Genomic DNA, 26,902 nt, shown 5'->3' with positions numbered 1-26,902 from the left:
TTAAGTCATTTGGCATTCTTAAAAAAGGAAACTCGTTTTGTGATATATAACAATGATACTATTTGATTAAAATGTTTTACAGCATGTGTGTGATACCCCCAATACGATCGTATATGTACATATATTTTAACTCTTGGCAAACCAGGCATATTTTTCTCTATATTAACATTTGATACATAATATTGAGCTTTAAACTATACAAAATAATATGCTTTCTGTCTGTAGTGAATGCATTTAACTACGTTGCCAATTTTGTACACATCGATAAGTAACTCTTTGTGAAACCTGAAACATAAATAAAATACCTAATCTGACACATTGATATTTCAACACACGATTAAATCCGAAGAATTTGAGTAAACAGATGAGTACGCGTAGTTATAGGTTATTGATACTCTAACCGACTGTGTTGGCGGAGACGTTCATGGACCGTTGTAACTCGTAAAACGTATATATTGCCCAATACATAGTGACACCATTTCCACTCTTCTGTAGGTGAAAAAAAATGTTCGGGGAAATCTAAGCGTAACCAATTTGACTATCACCACTAAAAAAGTATAGTGTATTGTTTCACACAAAATACGTATAATTTTGCAATATTTATTATGAATTTGAACGACTTTGCCTTATGGAAGTAAAAAACATGATACGTTGTTGTTCAAGACATAGCTTTTACTTCAAGGTATTTGGAATATTCATCGAAATATATTTTTGTATATTGATACAAACACTACGTAAGATTAACTACTTGTACTATGAATATTAATGCAATCTGCTAGGGATGATGCTTTATTTCATAGAATACAACATAACACAGCACAACTTTACAGTTCCTGATTATAATAAAGAATATCATACTAACAGTTGCAGAAAAGCAAATCTAGATAAGCATGCTATCAAGTAAAGCTGCTGTAATGTGTTTAAACTTGAAACAAACATTAAGTATTTAACATATGAACCATATATTTAAACCGAACTATTGCCACTGCATTAGAGAAACAGTATGTGCCTTAAAGACATCGTGTATGTATTTGCCTAACATAAACAGTCAATCTATATTTCCGTCAAAGGTTATCAAAGAAACTAAAAACATACTTAACCTTTATATATAGTTACGTTTCATATACTTATCACTTAAGCGTTCCTTAAATGTCTTAAATAGTATATAGATAACTTAACCTTTCTTTTTAAAGTATTGTTCGATATAACTTTTTGGCATGAGCATATTAAGTCCGTCTTAATTACTCATTCATACATTTACTTTTTATTAAAAGAATAATGAATAACACTGCTGACAAAAGATTAGATCGCAGATTTTATATTAAAGTTAAAAAATAATGTTTTATGCAATTTTCTTAAACCGTTAGTAACGGTTTAGGCCATTACTTTTCGAACGGAAATATGAAAATCTCTCTTTTTTTGTCAGCAATTTTTTATCACTGGTTTGCAGATATTTACGCAAAAATTTGCTCTTTCCAATGCGAAAAATAAAAAAAGTAAAAATGGTAAATCTGTGAGAGTGCAGCTTTAACAGTGCCTAAAGGTCGAATGCAATACAATTCAAAGAGTCATAATTCAAAACGATGAAAAACATAATTTGTCAATACTACCATATATACCGAAGAAGCATAAGTAACTACTTACTTATATCTAATAGACGAACCGTGATATTAATTGATGAAACAATTGTGCACAGAGCATAAATTTTAATTTTCATGCAAAATTATATCGCCTTGAACTAGTATTTGATTTTATTGAAAGTAATCCTACCCAAAGCATTACTTAAATAATAATATCGTTTCAATTAAACTAAGACTCGTGATAGTCCCCAAGGTTTTTTTTATGTTTTCAACTTAAGATAACATCAAACATTGGTGAATCGTCAGTTTTCGAAAGCGGCACTTCGAAAATGATATGTCCAGTTATAAAAGTAAACTCTTAAAAAATAACATAATGCAATTCTTGTTTACTACCAAATCGTTGCTATATCAGTACAAAAAATGATATTTTTTACAGGACCACCAGAATTACCAACGGAATTCCATGTAATTGAGGAGTCTATCGGTGAAACACATGCAACACTGACATGGATACCTGGATTTAACAACGGTTTTCGTCAAACCTTTCATTTATCTTTTCGAACTGTTGACGAACTCGCAAACGGGTTAAATGATATTGTGTCTGATAAAGAACTTTCGGAAAATATCAATTATACGATGAAACAATTAAGGCCTGGAGAGAGGTATGATGTCTACCTTTTTGCTTCTAATGCCATAGGAAATTCCACAAGAGTCAATGCAACATTCACAACTTTGGTGCACCTTAATAGTAAGTAGTTAAGACAATAAATTGAGCTCTATGTGTTTGCATTATTCCTGCAGGTTTCATCAATTAATGCTGTTCCTTTTTTATAAAACCTATAAATCATCGTATACATCTGAAATGTTTGATTTGAACTGCTTAAAGAAGAACAATGAGACGGTACATGTAGACAATGAATATGCGAGCAAGTACATCAGTCGTAAAATACGAGATATATTTTTCTTCGTCAGTCTTGCTTGATCATAGGCTAATTATTTGAAAAGTATTTATATATTATTAAGTCGTTGTATTGTTAGCGTTTTATAAGATTCCCTTTACATCCTTTGCGATCGAATTTTACGCCAGTAGTCAATTAGAACGACTTTCGACTAAATGTTTGACATCATTGGGTACCATTTTTACTTTGTTTTTCAATATACAGTGACATAAAATAGATTAAGGTCAATTTTGCTAAAATAATTTTAAAATGATTTTTAAAATATCAAATAACTTAGCATAACGAGAGGAAAACCAATTTGTTACCGCTTCTTAAACAGAATTGTGTTTGATAAAACCAAAAGTAAAAATATACATACATTCCATAATTTAAGCTATATGATGTGTTCCCTAAAATATCTGTCTGTTTATGTATAGTATTTATATTTGTTTCATATTTTGGTAATCATGTTTAATTATTTGCAATGTTTTTTGCAATGGCCAAAAGCAATATGCCGTTTTAATAATACATTTTGAAATTTGGTATCAAAGCCGTTATGTGGTAACTTCGACATTGATTGAAATGAGTTTCAAACGTTTATTTAACCTCTTTTACTCTTTGTTGGTCTTAATTTTGGACTCTGATGTTTGCGGTATCAAATAAGCTCATTAATAACTTCCAGCATTATCGATTGAATATTCCGTGGTCATGTCTACTTTCATGAACACCAACATGTTTCTTTTTTTTTTATTTCATTAAGCTGATCCAGGAGGTCCATCAGCTGCTTTAATAGGAGGATCAGTCGGAGGTGGCATTTTTGCATTGTTGATTATTGGGGGCGTTATATTTGGCATTATGAAATTCAGAAAGTTCGGTAAGTGATTAAACAAAAAAGTTACATTCTACCCTTTGGGTTGGAACACTTTCAGATGTATGATGTGTCCGAAGTAGTCTGTGTTGAAAGTTATTCTTATACTATGTCATATTATTGCAAACCAGGCATATCACGAGTTGGGAATGAGGTAAAATTTATTTTAATGAGTTATAATTCAAATGGCATTAGTTGTAAAAATTACAAACATCAAATGCAATCTAGTCACAAGCAAGCATGACTTATTTGATCATTTTAACCATTGCCAAAGATATAAAATATATCAAAGAGAAACATACTATATCATAATACATGACTATAAGAAATTATAGAAATGTTGTTGTTATAACGTTAAGGAAACGATATATCATGATACGTGGTGTAACTATTCAATTCAAACGCGAAAATAATCGGCAGCAATGTAATTTGTTTGCCAAATAAGTACTTAAATCATCAGATGTTTTGTTTATAACGCGATGTTGAAACTTTGATGTTCATTAATATGTGCTTTTGGAGGAATACTAAACAGTATAGACTAATTTTGAAGATTGTTTCATTCTTTGTTGGATAAATACACAAAATAAAAAAATAAAGAATCTTTGACTTTCTTTTCTCGTATGAATCTTGTATCTTGTATTTCACCATATTTTGATAATAAAAAAGAGTTTTGTTTGCTATGTCAGCTTTGAGATATTTATTTCATTACGATATTATTTAACATCACACATGTCTTAGTTTTTGAAAAATAATTTGATACAGATAAAATTCTCAACTCTCCGCGACATTATTGAAAGGCGTGTGAGTTGGCCAAGAAGTGCTCTTATTAATACAAAATTTAATGTTTAACTTTTGCCTCATTTTTTTCCAATATTAAATTATTTTTTTATCCCCATATCTCATAGCATTGTAATATGTGAATGTTTTGCGAGTACGCTGCCTGATATACAAAATACTATATTCGTAACGATTTCGATTCAATTCCTTTTTAAATCGCGAAGGGTATTCGACAGCATTTATACATTTTATGGTACAATCATTCTTTCATTTGAAGGCTATATGAAACATGGTTTTAACCTTTTTTTTGCTCCCATAATGAAAGGCCATATTTTAAAGTCGCCGCTTTGTCTGTCATTCATTCTTTCCATCTAGCCTACGTCCGTTCGTCCTTTTCCGGGGAATAACTTCAGAATAACTGATAGGATTGAAATAAAACTTGGTAAATAGATAGATGACAACGGGAGGAGGTGCAGTGCACAAGCACTATAATAATATCATGCACGTCTGTTTGGTTATATCCTCTAACCCTTCATTGTTTTCATAATCGGTGTTTGTCAGGGCCATGTCTTGTAAAACAGTTAAAAGATAGAACTGGAATTTGAATAAATAATTATATGGCAATGAGAGGAAGAAAACTATTTAAGAACCATAATCCTGCCCTGCATACGCTTTTGGTTATCTCCTTTTTAGGAAAAAATGCAGTGCACAGGAATCATAATCCTGCCCCGAATAATATTTCAGTTATTTTCTCTTGACATGATAATGTTTAAAAATGGGTGCTTGTCCGGGCCATATCTTTTAGAGCTCTTGAGGGATTGATATCAGATTTTAAATGAAAAAGAGTGAATAAGTTGAATAGCGGTTCAAAGAATTATAATCATATGCTGCATATACAAAATAATTGATCTCCTTAACCTGATATTGTTCAATAGTGGGTGCTTTTTCTGACTATAATTTGGAATGTTAATAGATGTCAATGACATTATAAAATGTTTGAAAATCGATACTCACGCTATCATGTATTGTTTCTCTTCTACTGATATTTGAAAATTTCAAAGTGCCATTAAACGGGGTTTGCGTTTAAACTTTCGGCTACTGAACTTGTTGCTGTAGTTTTTCACAAATATTGGACATAATATTTCTGTTGATATTTCACAAAACATTTTAAACGTGGATCACATGGGAGAACGAACCACACTTGATTAAATATTAGACAAATACATTTGGGCATACTAGCAATATATCTGGTCCACTACTTATGAAAATCATCATAATAGCCTGAACCATGTTTACATGAGGTCAGAGACTAGGTCACCAGGTCAAATCTGTGAAAAATCATGTCCGGTACAAAAACAACAAATACGGGTATTGATAGTAAGAATTCGTTCAATTTTGGTCAGATTGTTCCCCTTGATGTTTTCGTGGTATAAGTTAAAAGTGATGCACATTGATTCAAAAACGTGGTTATGGTGTCAAATCTTAGAGAAAATTTGGAAACAAACAGGGGCAATATCTATGCTCCATTCTTCATAAAACTTATCTGAATTTTTCCTCGATCATTTCTTGGTTTAGTTTTCAACAAGGAATGTAAAAACGTGAAATGGTAAAAGAACCTTGTGAACGCCTTAAGAGTATGTGTTTGACACAGTTCTTGTCAAATCTTCATGAAACCAAATTGTCTTGATATAATATTATAAAATAGCTTATACTGTTTAAATATAAACGCTGCACTATATACAATGTTTTTTTAAACGATTTCAACAGAACTCTATTATCAAACATTCAGGAGTCCATCACTATGCAGCCCTTTTGTAAGTTTCTGTTAAAATATTTCACCAGCACGTGGTTATTTCCATCTACTTTACCTAATCAAGCAGGGGATAATAATCCAACGTATTTCTTGTCCTAAATACCATAGAAAGACCTGCATGTATGTAGATATGTTCTCAAAAAGCAGTGAAATTCATTTTAAAGGGTCTGTGTACTTGACTATTGCTTATAAAAGCTCATAAAATACAAATGGACATCATATAGTTAAAATTAAACCTGTACAAAAAATGTGCCAAGAGTGGAGCAATTCACTAACCGCCTGATTATAAGCTATGAGAGCTACCATCTGAGTTATTGAGTAGCAATATTTATGTTATCACAATTTACAGTCCTTAATCACCACCATGCCATTTAATTCATCGGAATTCAAGGACGCGTTATTATCTGAGATGTTTGTGATTTTTAAAACGATTAATTTTAAATCAAGTTGTTAAAGTTTAGATCAAAGTATTCGAAGCACAAATTCGCTAGTATTATCTTGATACCTGGTGAACAAGGTTTATCATTGTAGCATTTACAGGCTGTAGCTTGCTGATAACCATGTGCACTTAGTTCATTAAAACAGTATCAAAAGTGCTGTGCTAATTCAATTAAATGGTATAAATTAGGCTTTATTCATGCTGTTCATCATTTGTTTTTATTTAAATCAAATCCTAAAGGCTTTATTGTGATATTTGTTTGTGGTTTGTCATTGACATTTACTATATTATATTTCTGTACACAAACATGTTATAAAAAGCAACACACAATAGTATTTTCAAGATCAACTTATAACCAGAGGTAGCACGTCCGTGTATATATCGTCTTATCTCCAAAAATGGCTAATTAAAGAAATATGTACATGTATTCCTGATATTTATGTTCAGTTTTAAAAATAAATACTAACCGATGCCTTATTATTGGATGAAATATTGATTTTATGAACCAAACTTGTTTTGAATTTCAGGAAATAAAAAAGACGAAGAAATGTTGACAAACAAAAAGTGAGTATATATACGTTTTTTGTATCTTCCAATATCCCCTCGACATCCGGACTGAACAATGTGTTATACACTGAACATTCACTCTATTCTTCAATACTAATATATTTTCTACCTCAATTTGGAAATAAATATATAGTGATTATTTTACACCAATATCAATCAATATTCCTTTCTGCTCCAAAAAGGCATATAAACGTCATACTGTCCGTTCTCTCGTTATTTCGTCCGTCTACCCGTACCTCCTTTTGTCCATTTGGTCTTTAATACATCCGTTAATATTTAGTCCCAGCTATACCTATGTCTCCTTTTAAACGGGTAGTGATCGACCTTCACACAATATCAGACGCACTAATTTGTCAGTAGAGCATTATAGGGAGCGATTCGTGTCTCAGGTTTAACCTTTTCTTCTTAGTCGGATATAAATGCTATAACTATAAAAGTTTGCATATTTTTAGCTCAACAATACTCAATTTGATCGTAATTGAAATTATATTGCCCAGAATGCAACTTAGAATAACGTTAAACATCGTAACATCAAAGCTGTCTTGTTTTCTGGACTGATTCGTGTATCGCAATCATTGTTTTGAAAAATATGCAACCTGTTCGATCACTACAATTTTTAAACTGCAGTGGCTGTCAAAGGGTTTAAATAGGTCGGAGGTGGCTTCAAAAGCTTATTTAAAAGAATTCCATTATGTTAATGCAGAATTCATTTGATATTTTTATTATTTCTTAAAATAAATATGGGCTATATATTGTATTCATGTATACTAGGGTTTCACATAATTTTTAACTTATAAAAAAGTAATTCTGTTAATAAATTCTACGTTTTTCCGGTTTTGTTTTAAGTCTTCCTTATCAAATTCTTATTGGTTTGAGAATAAAACAGGAACTTATCCATCTAAAGTTTAGCCGGTTAAGTTCCTAGTCTTGTCATCACCACCTGGTTGTTCGAGAGTTTAGAACCCATCTATTAACATTCATTTTGTTTAATTTCTCCTGTCAACGAAACGAACTAAGATTAAGTCTATATATCAATGAAGGGAAATAATAATAGAATGAAATGATACAATATGATTATGAAGCTATAAAACAACATATTTTGAGTTCATGGGATAACAGTAGACTGTAAGAGTTGCCATCTTAAAAATTACTACGCCTCTGGTCAATATGACTTTCTATCAGTAAATGTGTGCTATTCAATGGCTAACTTGTAAATAACTGTATAATAAAATTATTTTTTAACTTCTGAAAAATGATTTTGTTTACTGACAACTGAGATGTATGTTTTTTACCATAACACATGTTTGTAAAAAAAAACCCGGAGAATTAAGAATGCATAGTTTTCTTCAGTAAACAACACGCAAAAGCCTGAGTCTAGAATTCAAAGCGTTAATACCCAACAGGAATATTACTGCAGTGCTATAGCAAGTAAATGGCATTTCAATGTGCTTTAGGAAATTAGTAATGATGGTTGGTAAAAAACGACCAGTTTACTTTAGTCAACAGAGCATATCATTTGTAAATATGCGCCATGATGCACTAAAGTAAATAAAAGGAAGTTTGGAAGTATATTTCTCAATAGAAATGAACTATAACTTCAAAAATTGATTCTTGGAAGTTCAAAACCTTTTATAAGAAAACTTCTAGGGTTGAAAGGTTAGAAGTTTAAAATATCAAAACCTTGTGTCAATATTACTTTGATGGTCACTATTTCAATCAGTACAATATTATAAGATAACTATGAGAATTTGCCAAATTATAATTGCAAATTATTTCAATTTTTACATACAACTTGAAAAATATATATTTATTAATTGTATTTGAGGGAGTTAAACTGCCACATTTCAGTGACAAACTTCCAGTATTGAAGGACATGAAGTTTCAAATTCTTAATGGAAGCCCTGATCGGTTCAAAAAGTTCATTTTCTGTTGCTAACATTGAAAATGTGTGTGCACTATGGTAAAAAAAGCATTATATGCAGAAAACAAATTGATTTTCTGCAAAGGCACTAGCATGTGATTCCTAAGAAAATAACGAAAGGCACTACTATAGAGTTCATAGCCTGTACATTTATGATATTCAGATTTATTACATTGGAGGACAAACACATTTATAACAGTAAATTAATACAACTTATATGTCATATTGAAAATTTCAATTAATCGTTATTAGAATATTTATTATGGTATTTCAAAACAGGTTAATAGGCTTGAACTGTTTTTGGCCCACTTCAGCGCGTATTTTCGATCCAATCGCTTGTGTTATATTCATCACTTATGCCAAATACGGCCACATACTTAAAATATATATTCTTTGACACGAAGATAAGCTGGGATTTGCCCCATTAACACGTGACCTTGGGATAGGTACAGCATGAAACTATTATATATTGAGAGAAAGCAGAGTATTAAAACCAAACAATTTTAAAAGGAAGGAAAGTATAGACACATGCATGTGCTGGCAGTCTTGTTTCATAATTAGTTTACTTTACTGAAAATAGGCTCATTTAAAAATTGAACCAACAATTTCGTTGTTTTTTTGACAATAGACTTTATTTAAATGTGTCCAAGTAAACATAAAAACAGGCATTAATACCTGGTTTTAACAAACTTTTTGTTTGCTTGTTTGTGGAACTTTTGTCTAAAATCATTAAAGTTCTTCGATAGTTTTATAGTCAACAGTTGTATATTTCAGACTCTGAACTGATCTGATCAAGAATTTGATTATTTTGCTCTGCATATGTACTTTTCTTATGTAGTGTTCGAATTCAGGCTAAATTAACATCAAAGCGATTTTCCTAGACCACATAACATCTTTTTGTTTTTTAATTAAGTATATTTTGTAACACAGCGAATGTACAAAAATTGTATATGAAATTATCACCAAACCAAAACTTGAATTATTCATATTTGACGTTGAGAAATACAGCAGTTATTCCGACACTCTTTTTATGCTGTAAATTGCGCCAGAGAAGACATCCGGTAGTTTACTGTGTAGGTTGTAGTAAAATGCGGGATCATAGTTAAATGTGTATATATTTTCTTTTCTCATTGATTGTATGTTTCATTGATTGTATGTTTACATTTCAATTTGATATGAATTAGGTGTGTTTAACAGGTTTGTTTTTCTTATCTTACATTTCTTTAATAGTTTCATGAGAACATCAAATAGTATATTTGCCTCGGCGGCAAGCATATTTAGTCATCATTCATGTGATTCATAGTTTATATATATTTCAGACGGAAAGATGAACTTAAACATCACGTCGACGAGGATGATGGTATGTTGAAGTTTTGGAATCTGTTTAAAAAAAAGACACAATGAAACTTGAAAGGTCAATTAATCGTCAAGTATATGCAGATACAGTGCTATTCTAAACGGGACGACTCTGAAAAAGGAATATTCCGAAACATATTTAATCTTATTCCTAAAACCCCATTTTATGATAGTAACATTTTTTAATTTCTTTTTATATCTTAAAAACCTTTAACGAATTGTGAATATTGCAACGCTACCAACACTTCACAAATGTTTATTGGGAAACTTTTGAATATTTGTTATTTCTCCCCGTCTGATGTAAAATTACATACATTAATATTAATATATTAATATAAACCATAACTTGCATGCTCTAAACATTATTTTTGTCTTACAATCTGAAACTTCTGAACATATTAAAATGCACACACACACGCGCACACGCACACACACACACACAATAAAATGCATAACAAACAATACAACAATTATTCAGATAAATCATGACACTCACGAAATCAATGTAAACAAATAGTCTTCATTTTAATGAAATAATTATCATTAATATATAATTATTATTAATAACATTATTTTAATTATTTCAATCTTAGCAGATAGCGTTTAATAGTTAAGATTTATTTAATTTACTATTAAAATAAATGTTTTTATTTCGACACACAAACTATAAGCAATTCCCGACATCCATGTAATCACTTGTTATTGCATACATGTATACGGTGTCAAAATGACGTCACAATATTGACGTCAAACTAACGTGGGCGGCGACGTAACACGTCACGCCATACTAACGTTACGTTGTGCCTAAATTAAAAAGGTGACATATTTAGTACTAAATTCATGAAGAATTTTACAAGAGTATTATTTATAGGCATACCACATTACAATTTGCACGCGCTTCATAATAAAATTAACTTTCCTTAGTGTAACAACTATAAACTTCCATTCACGTAGCTTACACCAAGCAATTCAGTGGCAGATCCAGGACTTTCTAAATGGGGGGCACAACTAATTATAAACATATACAACTTTTTTGAATGCATTATTTTAATCATATAATGACATGGAACTAACATTTGTCTTCGCTGTCAAGAATGTTTCGCAGCTTCAACCGTCTTGGCTGCATCCTTGCAAAGCCTGTGACCACCTCGTCGATGTTAACATCGATGTCTCTGTGTGCATATATAAGACACATGCCTTTTCCTCCCCATGATCGACAATTTGACACACATATGTGATGTAGAATAATTACTTTGTAAACCTACAGTAACTTAAGTATATTGGTTGCACTCAACGATGCCTTACTTCAAATGTCATTTTCAGTTATGTTAACTGAAGTAAAAACAACTTGCCAAAAAATCAAAAAGGGTTTCGAACAAATTATTCTGTATTATTTTACAAAGATCCAGTATGATTCCGATAACTGGACGTTAATAATGGCCGAAATGGAAAGTCTCAAATCGGCAACGTTTTGAATTTAAATTTTTGTTAAATGCACGTCATGCACACACGTATCTTGTTGACACACAATGACATTATTAAAAGCAATAACGAACATATAATGTGTACATGTTAATGGTTAAAACAACTTATATTTCTAGTTTGGGATATATTCTGAAAACAGTAAACTTACTAGTATAACTGCAGCCATATTTGTTTACTTTTGATTAGCTGTTTATGTAAAATGCGGCGCAAATTTATCATAATCGAATGTTTGGGCCCTGATGTCATTTTCAAGCGACTTTTTCGTGTCGTATACTATATTATACTTTGAAATTTGTATACCATAAATAACGGAGCACTAGAATCAGGTTCAATTGTTTATTAGCTCAAATAATTATAAAAAAACTTTAAATTGCGACAAAACAAATTATCAATAAAGATGTGCCCCAAAACCATAACTTAGAGGCCAGCTGGGAGGGACAAGGGCCCTCTGTGACCCCCCCAGTAGATCCGCCACTGCATTTTACATTTTAAAGCTTTGAGCTTTCTTTTCAAGTCTGTCAATATATTTCGACCCACATTCTCCATTCTCCATGTGCTTTAGCTTGCGTTATCACTTGTACGAGTTTGATTATGCTTATTGTTGGTCTTCTTTTTCTTGTATTGCTTATCTTAATAAATATTCTTTTAGCCTTCTATATCAATATCTGCCTGTTCCAATGTACTAGTTTCAACCCTAAGGCAAGTCGAGTGTTTCTTTCCTTACTCGCATGTTTTATTGATGCAGCTATTTTTGGTATGGTCTGTTTAAGGCATTCGTATATTGTTTCTGCCATTCAGTTAAGTTTTGGCCCTTACCACGTGCATGTTCACGTGCAGGGTATCTTTTACAAATTTTGACTAGTAGGCTTGTTCCTGTAGTTTTCATTGTATTTTTAAACGGTATTTGACCACATGTTTTAATCTGCTTTGTTTAAACATAATGCATATATATTTGCAAACTGATTTGTTAGAGGAAGGAATTGCTTTACAATACAATGCTTGTGTTATAGTATAAACAATAGCACCTGTTATATATTATATTTTCATGTGTATGCGATTCTAAAACATTGAAAAGAAATTAGAAATACGCAATGAAAACCTACAACGAAACCCTAACAATTGTAGAAAATCTTTAAATAAATGTATAAATTATTAAATTAGATAAGAAAATGTGAATAAAGGAAGAAGCAAAATTAAAAATCAAAATAAATCACAACTCGCAGCCCAATCAAAACTGTATTTGAAAAAGAATACACTGTAATTCAAGTAGCGCTTGAGATTATAGATACATTTGGAACATTGTTTCGGTCATAGACTTAACTCTATAAAACGCAAGGTGAATGGGTTAAAACTTCAGAAGACAATGATACTTCTAACATTCATGATAACAATTGCACTTTCAATAATATGAAATATCAAGATATTTTATGTTGGAAACATTACAGATTTATGCACTAAATAAATTAGGAGCATTTGAAAACTGTAAAAACTAATCAATAAATGGTCATGATATTTTATTTCGAAAGAAATTTATGTTTACAAAATCAATAATGCTGCTAGATTGACATTTTAGCACAAAATGCTGTTACTGCAAACAAGTTTCGAAGACGGTTGACTGTTTTATAATAATCTTTCATTTGGAATGACAAAAAATGGCAGAATTCAGAAAAAAGTTCTTCAGAAAGATATAGTTTTGCACTTCTTTTACCTTTGCTTAGTTCCTGTTTTTATTAGATTTAAAAAAAAAACAAACAAACTAAGTCCCGGACAGTTTTCTAGATTTTCAGACAGTTTAACCATTTGGTATTGGTGTGGCCACGAAATTTAATATTAGTTTCCTGTAATTACTACAACTTTAAGTGGTATTGAAAACGGATTATATATAATCACGTTTAATGTACTCTTTGCGTTTAATAAGAAATACTCCTTTTCAAACTTCTGTATAATCGCATCTGAATAATACCACAGGGGTCAATTTGCTCGCGTTAGTTTTATTTCACCGGGGGGCAAATTTATCTATGGGCTATGTCGGGAATAAAAATGCAGTACATGAGTGTCCTAAGGTAATATTGAGCATCATTGGGAAGTCTAGGATATTCTTAGGCAGTCTTCGAGTTTCATGAGCAGCTAAGAGATGTCTTTGTATAGTTGTGTAGTGTCCTTGTGAAGTCATTGTACGTCCTTATTACAGGTAATAATTGGATGTCCTCGGTAAGTCAAGTGTGCTTTGGTAATGCTCTGCTGTCCTTGAGTAGTGGTTGGATGCCCATGGGTACTTGTGTAGTGTTTTAGTTGTCATGGAATGTCCCTGGATGGTCGTTAGTTGTGGTTGGCTAGTCATGTAATGTCCTTGGGTCATTTGATATATCTGATCGTCATTGGTAAGTCATTTAGTGCTCTTTAGTAGCTTTATGGGTTAGTAGTCATAGTGTGTCATTGGTTTGTTATTGTGAAATCTTGTGATGTATTTGAGTTGTCATGATATGTTTGTGGGTATCACAAGGATGCCTTTGGGTAGTTCTTGAGTGTCATAGTGTAGTACTGGGATGTATGTAAGCAGTCATGAGATGTTGTTGGGTAGTCCATGGATATTCTTTGGCAGTCCAAGAGTATTACAGAGTATTACTCGCGTGTCGTATGGGTAGTTCAGTGGTACACTTAAGTAGACCAACTGTGTCCTTAGACAGTTTTTGTGTGTGCTTTTTAATCCTAGGGTGTTCTTCTGTAACCCTGGGTAGCCCTGAAGTAGTTTTAGAGTGTCCTTCCTGTTGTGTCCATGACGATTCTGTAGTTTAAGGGTGTTCTTCAATGTTGCAAAGGTCTTTTTTGTGTTTGTGCAAGCAGTGTTATTCAATACGTTATTTGTTCTGGCGACATTTTCACTACAGGTCAGTAAAGACTAGGTTTTTTTTCGAAGATTTTTCCAAACAATACAAACATTAAATGAATAACGGGAATTAAAGCATATCTTTCGTGACAAACGATTTAAATGCGATCTAAAACATGCGGCAAAGTCTGTGCAGAACAACTTGTTAAACGAAATGCTCAACAACCCTCATGATCAAAAGTACATATTGCCGTAACCCAATATCAATCCAACAATGAAAATAGCTCTTGGAAAACCCTTTAATAATTATATGAAATGAAGAAAAATGCCTTGCCCTGAACCAACCAATTTTGAGTTCAGCAATGATATAATTGATACATTGTTTAATGATGTCATTACTGATGAAATATTAAGAGCAACAAAATACATATAATGTGGTAAAAGCAGTGGAAATGATTTATTAATTCCAGAGTTTTATATTCATTTCATTGATTTAATTTTACCGATTATACGTACCATTTTAAACAAATATTTACAGATGGCCATTTCCCAGATTAATGGTGTGAATCAATAATTGTACCTATATACAAGATTGCGGAGCGCACACTCCCGACAATAATACCGATATATCATTACTCAACGTGTTAGGGAAAACTCATTAACGTATTATTACTTGTCGATTGACGTTTTTGCTTATAGTTTTGACAAAATAAGATAGCCACAAGGTTGTTTTAAAACGAGTTAAAATTGATACTGCGTTTATTTTGCAGGATTTGATTGATAAAAATAAACAAGTGTGTGTGTGGGGGGTGGGGGGGGGGTTAATGTATATAGCACAAGGCGATTTTCTAAATGCGTTTGACTTAGTCAGGAGACTAAGTTATTTGAAATACTGTCATTAAACAATTTATACTATATTTTATTTATACTAAAGTAAGAGATAAAGTTCGATCAAATGATAACATCATTTTAAATTAATTTGATTGTCTAACCGGTTTAAAACAAGGTTGCCTATGCTCTCCGATATTGTTCGTATTCTTTGTCAATGAGTCTATTAAACAAAAAGTAAACAGTGAACTGAAAGGAATTCAGCTCTTCCCTAAATGGCGAGGAATACTATGCCTACTACTTGCAGACGATTTGGCTTTAATGGTGTACACTTTAGTAGGCATTCAAAGAATACTTAAAAACCTATTAGACTTTACACAGGAGTTTAACTTTATGGTCAATACTTAGAAAACCAAAGTCATGGTCTAAAATAATGAGGGTAAACTCTCGAAGTAAAGTGATATTATAACAACGAACGTTTGGCTTCAAGTATGTTGCTGTTTTATTTTCACTACAACTATCATTTCCAAGAATGGCAAATGAACAGACAACTACCTGAAAGCGAGTACTTGTTTTCTTGTTATCACAATTATACAAACTTTATCAGAAATCATATTTAAAAATATATGATACAAACATTGCGCCAATATTAACATATGGTTTAGAAAGATGGGATACTAAAAACGTGACGCAATTGAATCTGTCTAAATATATGTATGTCAAAGATATAAGTGTGTCCCTCAAAAAACAAAACAAATATAGAAGTTCTTGGTGAGTGTGGAAGATTTCCGGATTATTTACAAACTACGAAAAAGTAATAAGACATTGGCGTATAATAAAACATTTGCCAAATGATAGGTTTGTGCGTCTTGTGTATAATATGCTCAAATATATAGAAATCAGGACACATCAATTGGAAAACACGGGTTAAACATAAATTGTGTTTAATTTATTTATATAACAGGGTATAGTTATTTATGGAAAAAAAACATATGTCCATAATGAAAATATATTTTTGACTTACCTTATGCAAAGACTTAAAGACAAATACTTGCAAGATTGGTGAAGGTTAATGTCAGAATCCCACAAAAATAGCCTATTTAGAACAGTAATTTGAACACGGATAATAGTCACGCATTATGCTTTAATAATGTAAAAACAAGAAAGTTTCGAAACGCTTTAGCTATGGTTTAGTGTTCAGCCCATATTTTAGAAGTAGAAACAGGCAGATATCGTAATATTCCTTATGAAAATAGATTTCATAAAATATGCCAACTAGAAAGTGAAACTGAGGACCATTTTATAATGAAATGTAGTTATTTTAATGATCTGAGGATAAACTCCCCAGCAAGTATGATATAAATCCGAAATTGCATAAATTTTATCTCTTACTGAACACAACAACAGAAAGGACTGTTAAAAACAATGTTCATCTTTTATGTTTAAAATTGCGGGATAATTTTGTAAATAATAATCAACTATAACAGGGTTAAAAACACCATACTGGAGAAATATTATTTATTAATGCATATAATGTTCTTCTCCTGCATATCTATCACTACAAATATTCTCTGTCAAATATCTTTGACATTTAACTTGTGCTCACCATTAATCTGTAATTGTCTAATTTGTATATGTTTGTACATTTTGTGCCAAATATTCTCTGTCAAATATCTTTGACATTTAACTTCTGCTCACCATTCATCTGTAATTGTCTAATTTGTATATGTTTGTACATTTTGGGGCCTCTATGATATTTGAACCTTGTTTTTTTATTGTTTTAAAATTCTGGAATCATACTAGGACGTTATGTGATGTCGACGTGTAGTCGAAGGATTGTTTGTATGTATTGTGCAGTTTTTGAATATCCTTGGGTGTCAATGATTCTTCCTGATGTGTCCATATGTAGTTTAGAGCATACAACTGTATACGACAATAAAACAATAAATAGGTGGTGTGGAAGTTCCTTATCCCCATTAGTTCTAAAAACGCCTGACCATTAAGTGGATAAATGTCTTTAGATCTAACACAGTTTGGGACAACAAATTGGGAAGATTACCCAAACCCCTTGTTCAAACTGTTTTAACTTCTTGTCATTAATACAAATTAAGACTAATTGGTTCAAACATATTTATTTCATGAAAATATTCAAATACATTTTATTTTACATTTTATATATTTAAGAATTTGATCGGAAAATTCGAAATACCTGATCAATACGTGGTTATTATTTGGTTAATCTTATTCAATATTTTTGTTTATAAAATAATTCTTATTAACGAAGTTAATTGTTCGAAATGCGTAAGGACAAAGCAATAATAATTGCCTTATATTTAACCGTTGGGTGTATTCTGCTATTATGTTTATCATACATATGGTAAACATAATTTTTCAAATTAAATAGTACACATCAACTGGTGTTTAGTGGTAAACACAATAGGAACAGCTTTGCCTAACGTATGGAATGTACTTCAATCAGCACAATCAATATACAATAAAGTTTTAGCATTTAAGCGATAAGCCATGCTACTTTAATAACTCACCAATACAGAAAATAACTAATGTGTCTTAAAACCGGTCTTTAAATATTCTTTAAACCTGCACACTAAGAAGACATTTTCAACACATCAATCAACTGGTAACCATACCAAAGCTTGTTACATTTGCTGATTAAAATACCAAACAAATAAACAATTTAAATATACATTGATAAGATCATGGCAAAACATCATTTTTTGTCCGAGAAAATATATCAGGAAGCCTTTTATGTTATCACTGTCGTAAAGTAGAATACTTTGGTCACATTCTTATTAATTGCCCGAATCTTCCTCAATTGTGTTAAAATATGAAAACCGCTTTTAAACATTGTAACATAGATAAATGCTTGAAATACATCGGCTACTTTATAATTTGTTTTACAATTGAATACAAAGGGTATCAGTAATGTCTTCAGCATCATTGAATGCCAAATAGGATATAACATATACAAGTCTTATCTTTTCTCTTAAAGCGACGGAAGTAAATCAATTCCCTATAAGAATGTATGGTTCTTTTTTTTATTCTGATCATTTAGTAGTCCAAACACAAAAAGTAGTACAAATAATCGATTCACAGTTTTCACAATTACCCCATAACAAAATGAAAGACATAACATATATATATAATTAAAAAAAACGTGTGCGGTTTTGCAATGGAAAATAAAATAAATCAAGTAAAGGCAACTGTGACAAATGCTAAATATAATTCTAAATTAAAGAAAGTATGATAATTTGTTCAGCCGCTCTAATGATAACATTTATCTCGACTTGACTGTGACTTCGTTAAGTAAATATTTGGGCTTTCGTTGTATTAAGATTTTAATTTCTCTCATCTTATTTCTGCGTCTCAAGACTTTTGGTAAATGTATATTTTGATTTGTTTTTAAGGCTATCTTTAAATGTTTTCTGTTGTTGCTTTTCGTGTCACTGTCATATCTGAAAGTGACCAGTATATTTATGGTTTGTTCTGCTTGGCAATACCTATTGCGTGTTTGGTAGTTCGAGTACGTCCTCGAACATTACCCTAAAAGCCGTTTGTAATCTTACTGGATTTTCTGCACACTAAAATGTTCGCGATCAATGTTGTGGGATACCACAAACTATTGATTGTATTCAGGTTATATTTATATCGTTAAAATCGCCTGTAGAGATGAAACATTTTATTATGTTTTCATAACTCGGTAACCTTTGCATGACCACAAGTTAAAAAGTTGGTAATGAAACTTGACGTTACCTGTTATTTAGCCTACCCGATGTATGAAATCGATCTGGTTGATCCGCCTCGGATACACGTGAATGGTGTTTCTTGCATACATTAATAAAAGCAGCATTATCACCGATCACAGCTCAAAAATCATATACATTGGAATAAAATCTATAATGTAGTTTTCGTCAATCATGTTTGATTGTTGGTTTGATTCCATCGAGCCAATGACCCAACGCGTTTTCCCGCGCAAACATTTTCTCGAACTTTGAATCACATTTAGACAATTCCTTCAATTTGAAACGCATACATAATACTTAATAAACGCTATCATTTTTTGAATTATGGTTTTCACTTTTGTCAACTGATCTTCTTTGTCACCGATGTTCATAAATTTTGATCGATATCGATTATGCAATCCGGTAAGATTGTTTTGCACTATCCGTGGTTCTCTATCGATTAGGTTGGTATTCAATATACAACTTAGGTTAATTGTTTGGTCATACATCATTAACTTCATTTACTGCATATGTCTGTTATTTATATGGAGTGATCCGAATAGGTACGACGTTCTTAAATTAGGTTCTTAGACAAGTATTGAAGATATCACTTGCGCACTGTAAAACAATGAAAACGAAAATGACAAGTACGCATGCCCCACCATGTGATGATATTATGTGACAAGATATAATTGTGACCATTTTGGTGGTTAAAATAAGAAAAAAATGCTAAATCTATTAAATAAGGTATTTTAATGCCTGGAAGAAATACAATTGTTTGGCTTCTTGGCTTGTTCAAAAAAGTTTAATGTTGTGAATGATGTTTGTATAAACTGCACCACAAGGCGGGTGCGTAGCTGTTAACCGGAATCACCGTTATGTCGAACAGAATATTGATAGGAAGACAAATATTTAAAGTTCTGATAATTGTGTCATACTTTTTTTAAACCATCAAAAGTGAACTATTTTGGAATGTGCGTTGTGAAACATGACTTGTGTTACAAAGGAAAAATGTACGTGCCAGATAAGAAACTTCCTTCCTGGATATCCATGCATTGTATTTGAGTTTGATAGAGTGACTGTCGTATTTTTCAGAACTTCCGGATGTTGTTGAAAATTCAATGTATGTCCCTGCCGGAAACATAACTCGACAGATCAATAATTTAGACGCAGATGCCGTGTATGCACAACCAAATAAAAATAAGGCGTCTTCGTCAGAAGATGCGTCGTTATACGCAGAGGTCAATAAATTAGCCAAAAAGAAGGGTAAGTCGATATAGTGTACGACATTGTTACTCTCAATAACGTGATTAAAAGTTGCTATAAATGTTTGCTTTGTTTTAACAAAAATGAACATTAAAATTATTCGGGTTAACTAAATCGACCGAATTATGAGTTTTTTGTCTGACAATATTTGTACAACATTATACATTAAGAGTTTATTCTATTATTTATGGTGCACAGAAAACATAAATCTCTGTAACTTGCTGTTCTGTCGAGTGACGTATTTCATTTTACTTTCATTGAAAGACTATTAATGCATTTCGCACGATATTATTTTAGCTGCTGAGAAGAAGCGTAAGAAGACAACATATGAAAACAAAGCATTTGATTTAACGTACGGAAATCATGAGACGCCAGAGAAGAAGGTTGTGATTATATTTACATCTTGGCTTTTTGATAACCTATTTAAAATAAACGTTGAATCACAAAATACAAAGTAAAACATAGCGCAAAATCCTACAAATCCGGGAAGAAACAGTACTTTTCGTTACTTTGGTACATTTTATTTCTTTTCGAAAAACATACCGCACAGTTCCAAGTAGTATATTAAGTCTAACTCTCAATCCTATCGTGGTGTCTTTTGTTGTATTACATATGATTATCGACCTAGTCCGAGCTTTTAATCCACAATTTCAATATTTAGTGTATGTTTTTATCGAAACCAGAAAAACAATACGCAATTGGACATGTCTACATTTCCAAAAAAGAAATCAATGTATACTTATTGTCGAAGTTTTATGAGATTTTACCAAGGACTGATAAGGATTAAATTTAGCACAGAGCAGAAAAATGTACAATTTCTGTTTAAAATCAATGAGATTAAACACAACAATTAACCTTCTGATATTATAAAATGTTGGTTTTTATACGTACAATCAGATTGACTTAAAAGTTCAGAAGCTAACAATATGATATCAATACCACAATAACTTTGTTGCACAAACTTGTATGAAACACTCTGCCCTGTTGGCATACCTCGTTTAGCACTTACTTTCAAATGTAATTGAAATATTAAAATCAACGGTAAAAATGATGGTTTAGGGCTATTTTCTGATGTTTCATCATCAATTCTGCAATATGCAGGGCCAATATTCTGGAACTATAAACATATATACAACGAAACTTATTTTTTGACAAAAGATGTATATTCGAATGATAAACAAGTTATTTGAAACAGTAATATTGATATCCTTTTTTTCTGTTTAAAATCAATTTTACTATTGAATTAAGACGTAAATGAATACGGGGAAAGGAAACGTTGTAGTAAAAATACGTTCTTTATATTTTAGAAAAATGTGAACAAGGATGGACTTGTCTACGCAGACTTAGATTTTCCTAAGGCACCCAAAGGACAAAAGCCTTACATACACGGCCTCGATGACATGACTGTGTATGCAGAAGTTGATTTATCACAAAAGGCTGACCGTTTGCCAGACAGTGACGACGACGCATCGGACGGAAAGAATATTGGCATGCCAGTGAATAAATAATACATGAATGATAACTGAGATTTAAATTATGTCTAATAAACAACCTTTATTTTATAATGACATATACAGATAGTGCATGCATTTGTTTGCATGAATACAAGGGCGGACACTCTGTTTGCCAAATCTAATCAGAAAAAAACATATTTCGGTTGAAACAGTTTATATGAAACGAGATAATTAAGTAAATTGGAATTGAGGTTTGTATCGACTCTATTGTGATAGGGTGATTGTTCGTCGTAGTCCATCGTCCGTCCGTCCGTCGTCAACATTTTCTTTCAAACAACTTCTCCTCCTAAACAACGGAGACAATTTCAGATTCCTTTAAATAAAAGTTGTTTCATGCATAACTCTGGTTGCCAAGGAAGCCGACAGGAAAAACCTTTAAATATTTTCTTCTTAGAAACTGCAGGCCCAATATCAACATAATTTCACGAAAATGCTCCTTATATCGCTTTGTATCATATTTCGCCACCAATGTTGATTAGTAAAAAACAACAAGGCCGCCAGAGGGCGGGGCTTCGTTTCACTATATATATCTATATGGAAAACTTGCCCGATTTTAAAATAATTTCACTGGAATGTTTCTTAGGTGACCCTATATGAATTTTCTTTATCTCATTTTGATTCGTAATAATACCTGGCCACCAGGGATCGGGGCTACTTTTCACTATATGTATGTTCGAAAATTTCGTAATCAGAATCCGCTGGCCTGATTTTAAAATAATTTCACAAAACTGTTCATTATGTGACCCGCTATCAAATGTTTTTAGCCTATATTGATTGGTAAAAGACATGGCCACCAGAGGCGTAACCTTTTCATACTTATTCTGTTTGGAAAACTTTAAACTCTTCTTTACAGTAACTATTGGCCCAATTTCAAAATAATTTCACATAAATGTTCCTAGGTTAAGTGTCCATATTGAAAATCTTTTCTTCAGAAAAATGACCCAATTTCAATATAATTTCACAGAAATGTTCCTTAAGTGAGCATATATCGAATTTCGTCACCCAATTGAGATTCATAAAAATGGCCACCAGGGGCGGGGCTAGTTTTCACTTTACATCTACATGAAAATCACCTAAACACGTTTATCAAAATTATGAAATAGTTGTTATGAATTTATTTCTTTTGGTTTGTAATATAGTCAGATGTTTTTAAAAATATATATTTTTACTTAATATTAACATATCTTTGCAATAAAATGACGCTTTCAACAAGTAAGTAGATCATGGTTATATCAAAGTTTCATTTCTATGTTTTGGAGTCTTCAAATAGTTTGAACCCTTGTTTAACATCATAAAATATAGATCAGTTGGACTTGAATTACACACTACAAAACAATGGCGTGAGTTAGGCTCCCTTTCAAATTGCAATTTGAGAACATACGATTTCTATCCAACAATAACTCATGTAAGTGCCGACGCATTCAAATAGCTTTTTAAAACATACTTTACAGGTCAACTTTGACATGGTTGTAAACCACTAATGTTATACGGTGGTATGCTCCCTTTTCAACTTGGAATAAAAAACAACAACATAAACATACCTAATGACATTAAAATAGATCTAAATGATGTTTGCTACACGGATATAAAATAAAACAAAAACAAGTTGTGTTCGACTTTGGTTACAATCCGCCAATGTTTGACGGTGTTAATGCCTTTTTTCAAAGAAACCGTAAACCATTTCTATGTCCAGGTGGCCTATTGGGATACTTGTCTCTCCTGTGACAGCTCTACTTGAACGTGTTTCTAGATGAACCTTTACTTAACTGGGTACGAGTACTTAAATATTTCATTTAAACTGAATTCTTGAGAGATATATGGTATCCATGATATGTTGCTAAATATTCTATGTTTCAGTTGTCATAAATCATTTTGTTTCATAACCGGTTGCTTTTTGATAACATGATGTTCATTTATTTGTTTTAAGGAAACTTTCTAAAAACTAGTAACATGTTGTCTGATGTATTGTTGTGCTTATATGTGTAAATAAAACATATATAAAACTGTTGTTAACAAAGTCTTGTGTTAATTTGGCATCATCCTAATGTTATATTTCGCAAACTTCTCATTTTGTAAATAAGATACATCGACTTGTTTCGTTTTTATAAAGTCTGTGCTATGGATGATTATTACATTGTGCGTTTAGTTAAATATAAACTGTTGAGTTCGTCGCGGTAGTTTCCATTTCGTCATTAAATTAATGCACTGTTTAAGACTTTTGATACTCTCTTAATGGCTATGATATGTTACTAGTATATAATTAAACAAATAAAAAGATTTTATATAATTTACAGTTCGATTCCTCCTTCGCCTCTCATAGTTTAGTTTGATAAATTAATTACTATAGAACAGGATGAGAACATTTTTCGACTAGAGGGCATTTAAAGAACAATGCACACTGCAGAATATGGTTGAATATACGCGAAAGAACGGTCCTTACATCTTGAATATACGAGCGTGTTCGGACCCGTACACACAACATGTAAGGGACTCGTACATCCAACGTGTAAGGGACCCGTACACCCAACGTGTAAGGGACCCGTATACCCAACGTGTAAGGGACCCGTACACCTAACGTGTAAGAGACCCGTACACGAATACGTATACGGAACACCACGTGTACGGACTTCCGTATATCCATCCACGCAACGTGACCGGGATTGGAATACAGACCCCATACACGTATGGATGTACGAAACTTCATGTACACGCAACGTGTATGGATGAATGTACGGACCTTATACTGGATGGACCTTGGTAGGGTTTGACCGTGTTAGACACGGATGACAAGAAGTAACAAATACATGCTGGTTTTTATAAAACATCATTAATAGACATATGAAAAGCTACTATTTATATAAGATTTGAATATAACATGTTTGAGTAATCGATGTTAAATGTCATTCTAGATCTGCCTTAACATAATCACTTCATTGTGGCATTTGCTCAGACAAGATGTTGTATTATTAAAATTCCCCTGTCTTGTCAAATAACAATTAATACCGGCTGTTAAAATAAACATCAAGAAAACATTACACAACTTATATGAGTTCCATTCTGTGATTTCTTGGCTTCAGGCATTAGTTCAAATTGCGCACGGACATCAGGTCACTGAAAAAAAGAAATTATACAAACACAACAAGCTTACGGCTTACAGACATTCGAAATGCAGATTTGATATAATACAGCAATATGGCAAAATCATCACCATGAAGTTAGAAAACCCCGTGATAGAAAAACCATTAGAAAATGTGACGCAACCTATATATGTCTTAGTCTAGACTTGTTAAAGTTCACTCTCAAAGCATTAAACACTGTAATCTTTGGCAGTTGTTATAGCAATAAAGATCCGTTTTACTGTGGCCTTTGTGCTTGAATTGAACCTTTTTATGTCAAAACGGTCAATCTGTGAGAGTGCAGCTCTAAACAATTCAACCAGTCAATTCCCAGATGTGATGATAATACATAAACATAAATCTTTGTTGTACATGACATTTCTATGAAATATTGTCAATGTATGCCAACTAATATTTAATCAAAGTAAATTCAATACATGGCTTGTATTAATTCACAAAGGAATACCTATTTGTTATTTTGTTTCCCCTCAAAATTGTATCAGTGAGCCGAAAATTGTCTAATGTCAAAATGTCAACCTTTTAGATTTCCCTCTTTATTCTGATGTGCATTTATTCTACTTAAAACTTATCTTAAGCTCACAATGTTGTACCTTAATTAAAATAACAAGCCCACAGTTCACCAGAGTTAAAGTTTAGCCGGTTGTTCAACGGTTCATGTTCGAATTATAAATACCAATGCACGATTCCCAGACATGATAACTAACTAATAATCGAAGTCCCATAAAAAAATAAATAACAGTTATTTTATTATATCTTATAATATTCTAGCTCGTAGTCTAACCACATTATTGTTGGGTATTATTCCTTGTTGCTATTTGGTTCATGTAATGTTACAGATAATATCGATTCTCGCGAGTTCTGCATCCCGCTGTTACGATTAGCTACCTAAGCAACTGTAAAAAACCTGTAAAAGACCTGTGATTTTTCATGATTTTACCTCTGTAATTCAAAGAATTACAGCAGGAATTCACTTCAAAGTTCATTTACAGGTGTAGTAGACCTGAAATACAGGTGTAAACGACCTTTTATATGGCGCGAAATATTTAAATTAGGCGTAATTCTCATATATATTTTAAGGTGTTAATTCAGATTTACAGGTGTACAATTTATATGCGTATTTTAGATTTACAGGTGAAGAATATAAAGGCGTAGTTTCGAATTTACATGTGTAGAATTTACAGGCGTAAATTTAGATTTACAGGTGTAGAATATACAGGCGTAATTCTAGATTCACAGGTGAAGTATATACAGGCGTAATTTCAGATTTACAGGTGTATAATTTACAGGCGTAATTTCAGATTTACAGGTGAAGAAAATACAGGCGTAATTTAACATTTACATGTGAAGTATATACAGGCGTAATTTCAGATTTACAGGTGTAGATATTACAGGCGTAATTTTAGATTTTCAGGTGAAGTATATACAGGCGTATTTTCAGATTCTACAACATGGCTCTAAACATATATTTAAAACAATTTTTTTTTCAATGAATGCCCTAGAAGAAGAAATATTTAAGTAAAATAAACTGATCTGTTGGGTTTCTTCATATTCATTTTCAGCATCACATGAAAGCTTTACATGTTTATACATTTAAATAGCACAGTTATTATTCGCATGAAAAAGCTTTTTTAAAATGTAAAACGTGATGACCTGAACAGGACTCATTTTCGCTGACGACGTCACACACACACACACGCACGTACGCACGCACGCACACACGCACGCACACAACACGCACACATACAGACACACACACACACACACATGTATATTTACCCAACTTAAGCTTTGTTTGTTGGCCTCTTAATGATATCTATTTCAACAAATGGTAATCGGCAGGTTGTAA

General features: G+C 32.1%; 1 protein-coding gene across 1 annotated transcript in view; it reads left to right on the top strand.

Annotated features, from left to right (window-relative positions):
* LOC128234528 (hemicentin-1-like) overlaps window positions 1–23,927 on the top strand; it is a 60,971-nt gene extending 37,044 nt beyond the window's left edge. The window contains exons 11-17 of the mRNA XM_052948791.1: window positions 2,017–2,328; window positions 3,279–3,392; window positions 6,943–6,979; window positions 10,223–10,263; window positions 20,235–20,405; window positions 20,703–20,788; window positions 21,713–23,927. Of these exons, the coding sequence (XP_052804751.1) occupies window positions 2,017–2,328; window positions 3,279–3,392; window positions 6,943–6,979; window positions 10,223–10,263; window positions 20,235–20,405; window positions 20,703–20,788; window positions 21,713–21,913 (962 nt within the window). The 3' untranslated portion in view covers window positions 21,914–23,927. The remainder of the gene's footprint in view (window positions 1–2,016; window positions 2,329–3,278; window positions 3,393–6,942; window positions 6,980–10,222; window positions 10,264–20,234; window positions 20,406–20,702; window positions 20,789–21,712) is intronic.
* The last annotated feature ends 2,975 nt before the right edge of the window (window positions 23,928–26,902 follow it).

This window comes from Mya arenaria, chromosome 5 (genome assembly GCF_026914265.1).
Source record: "Mya arenaria isolate MELC-2E11 chromosome 5, ASM2691426v1".
NCBI classification, from domain to species: domain Eukaryota; kingdom Metazoa; phylum Mollusca; class Bivalvia; order Myida; family Myidae; genus Mya; species Mya arenaria.
The sequence above is the reverse complement of the archived record's forward strand: the minus strand, read 5'-3'. Positions and strand labels throughout refer to the sequence as shown.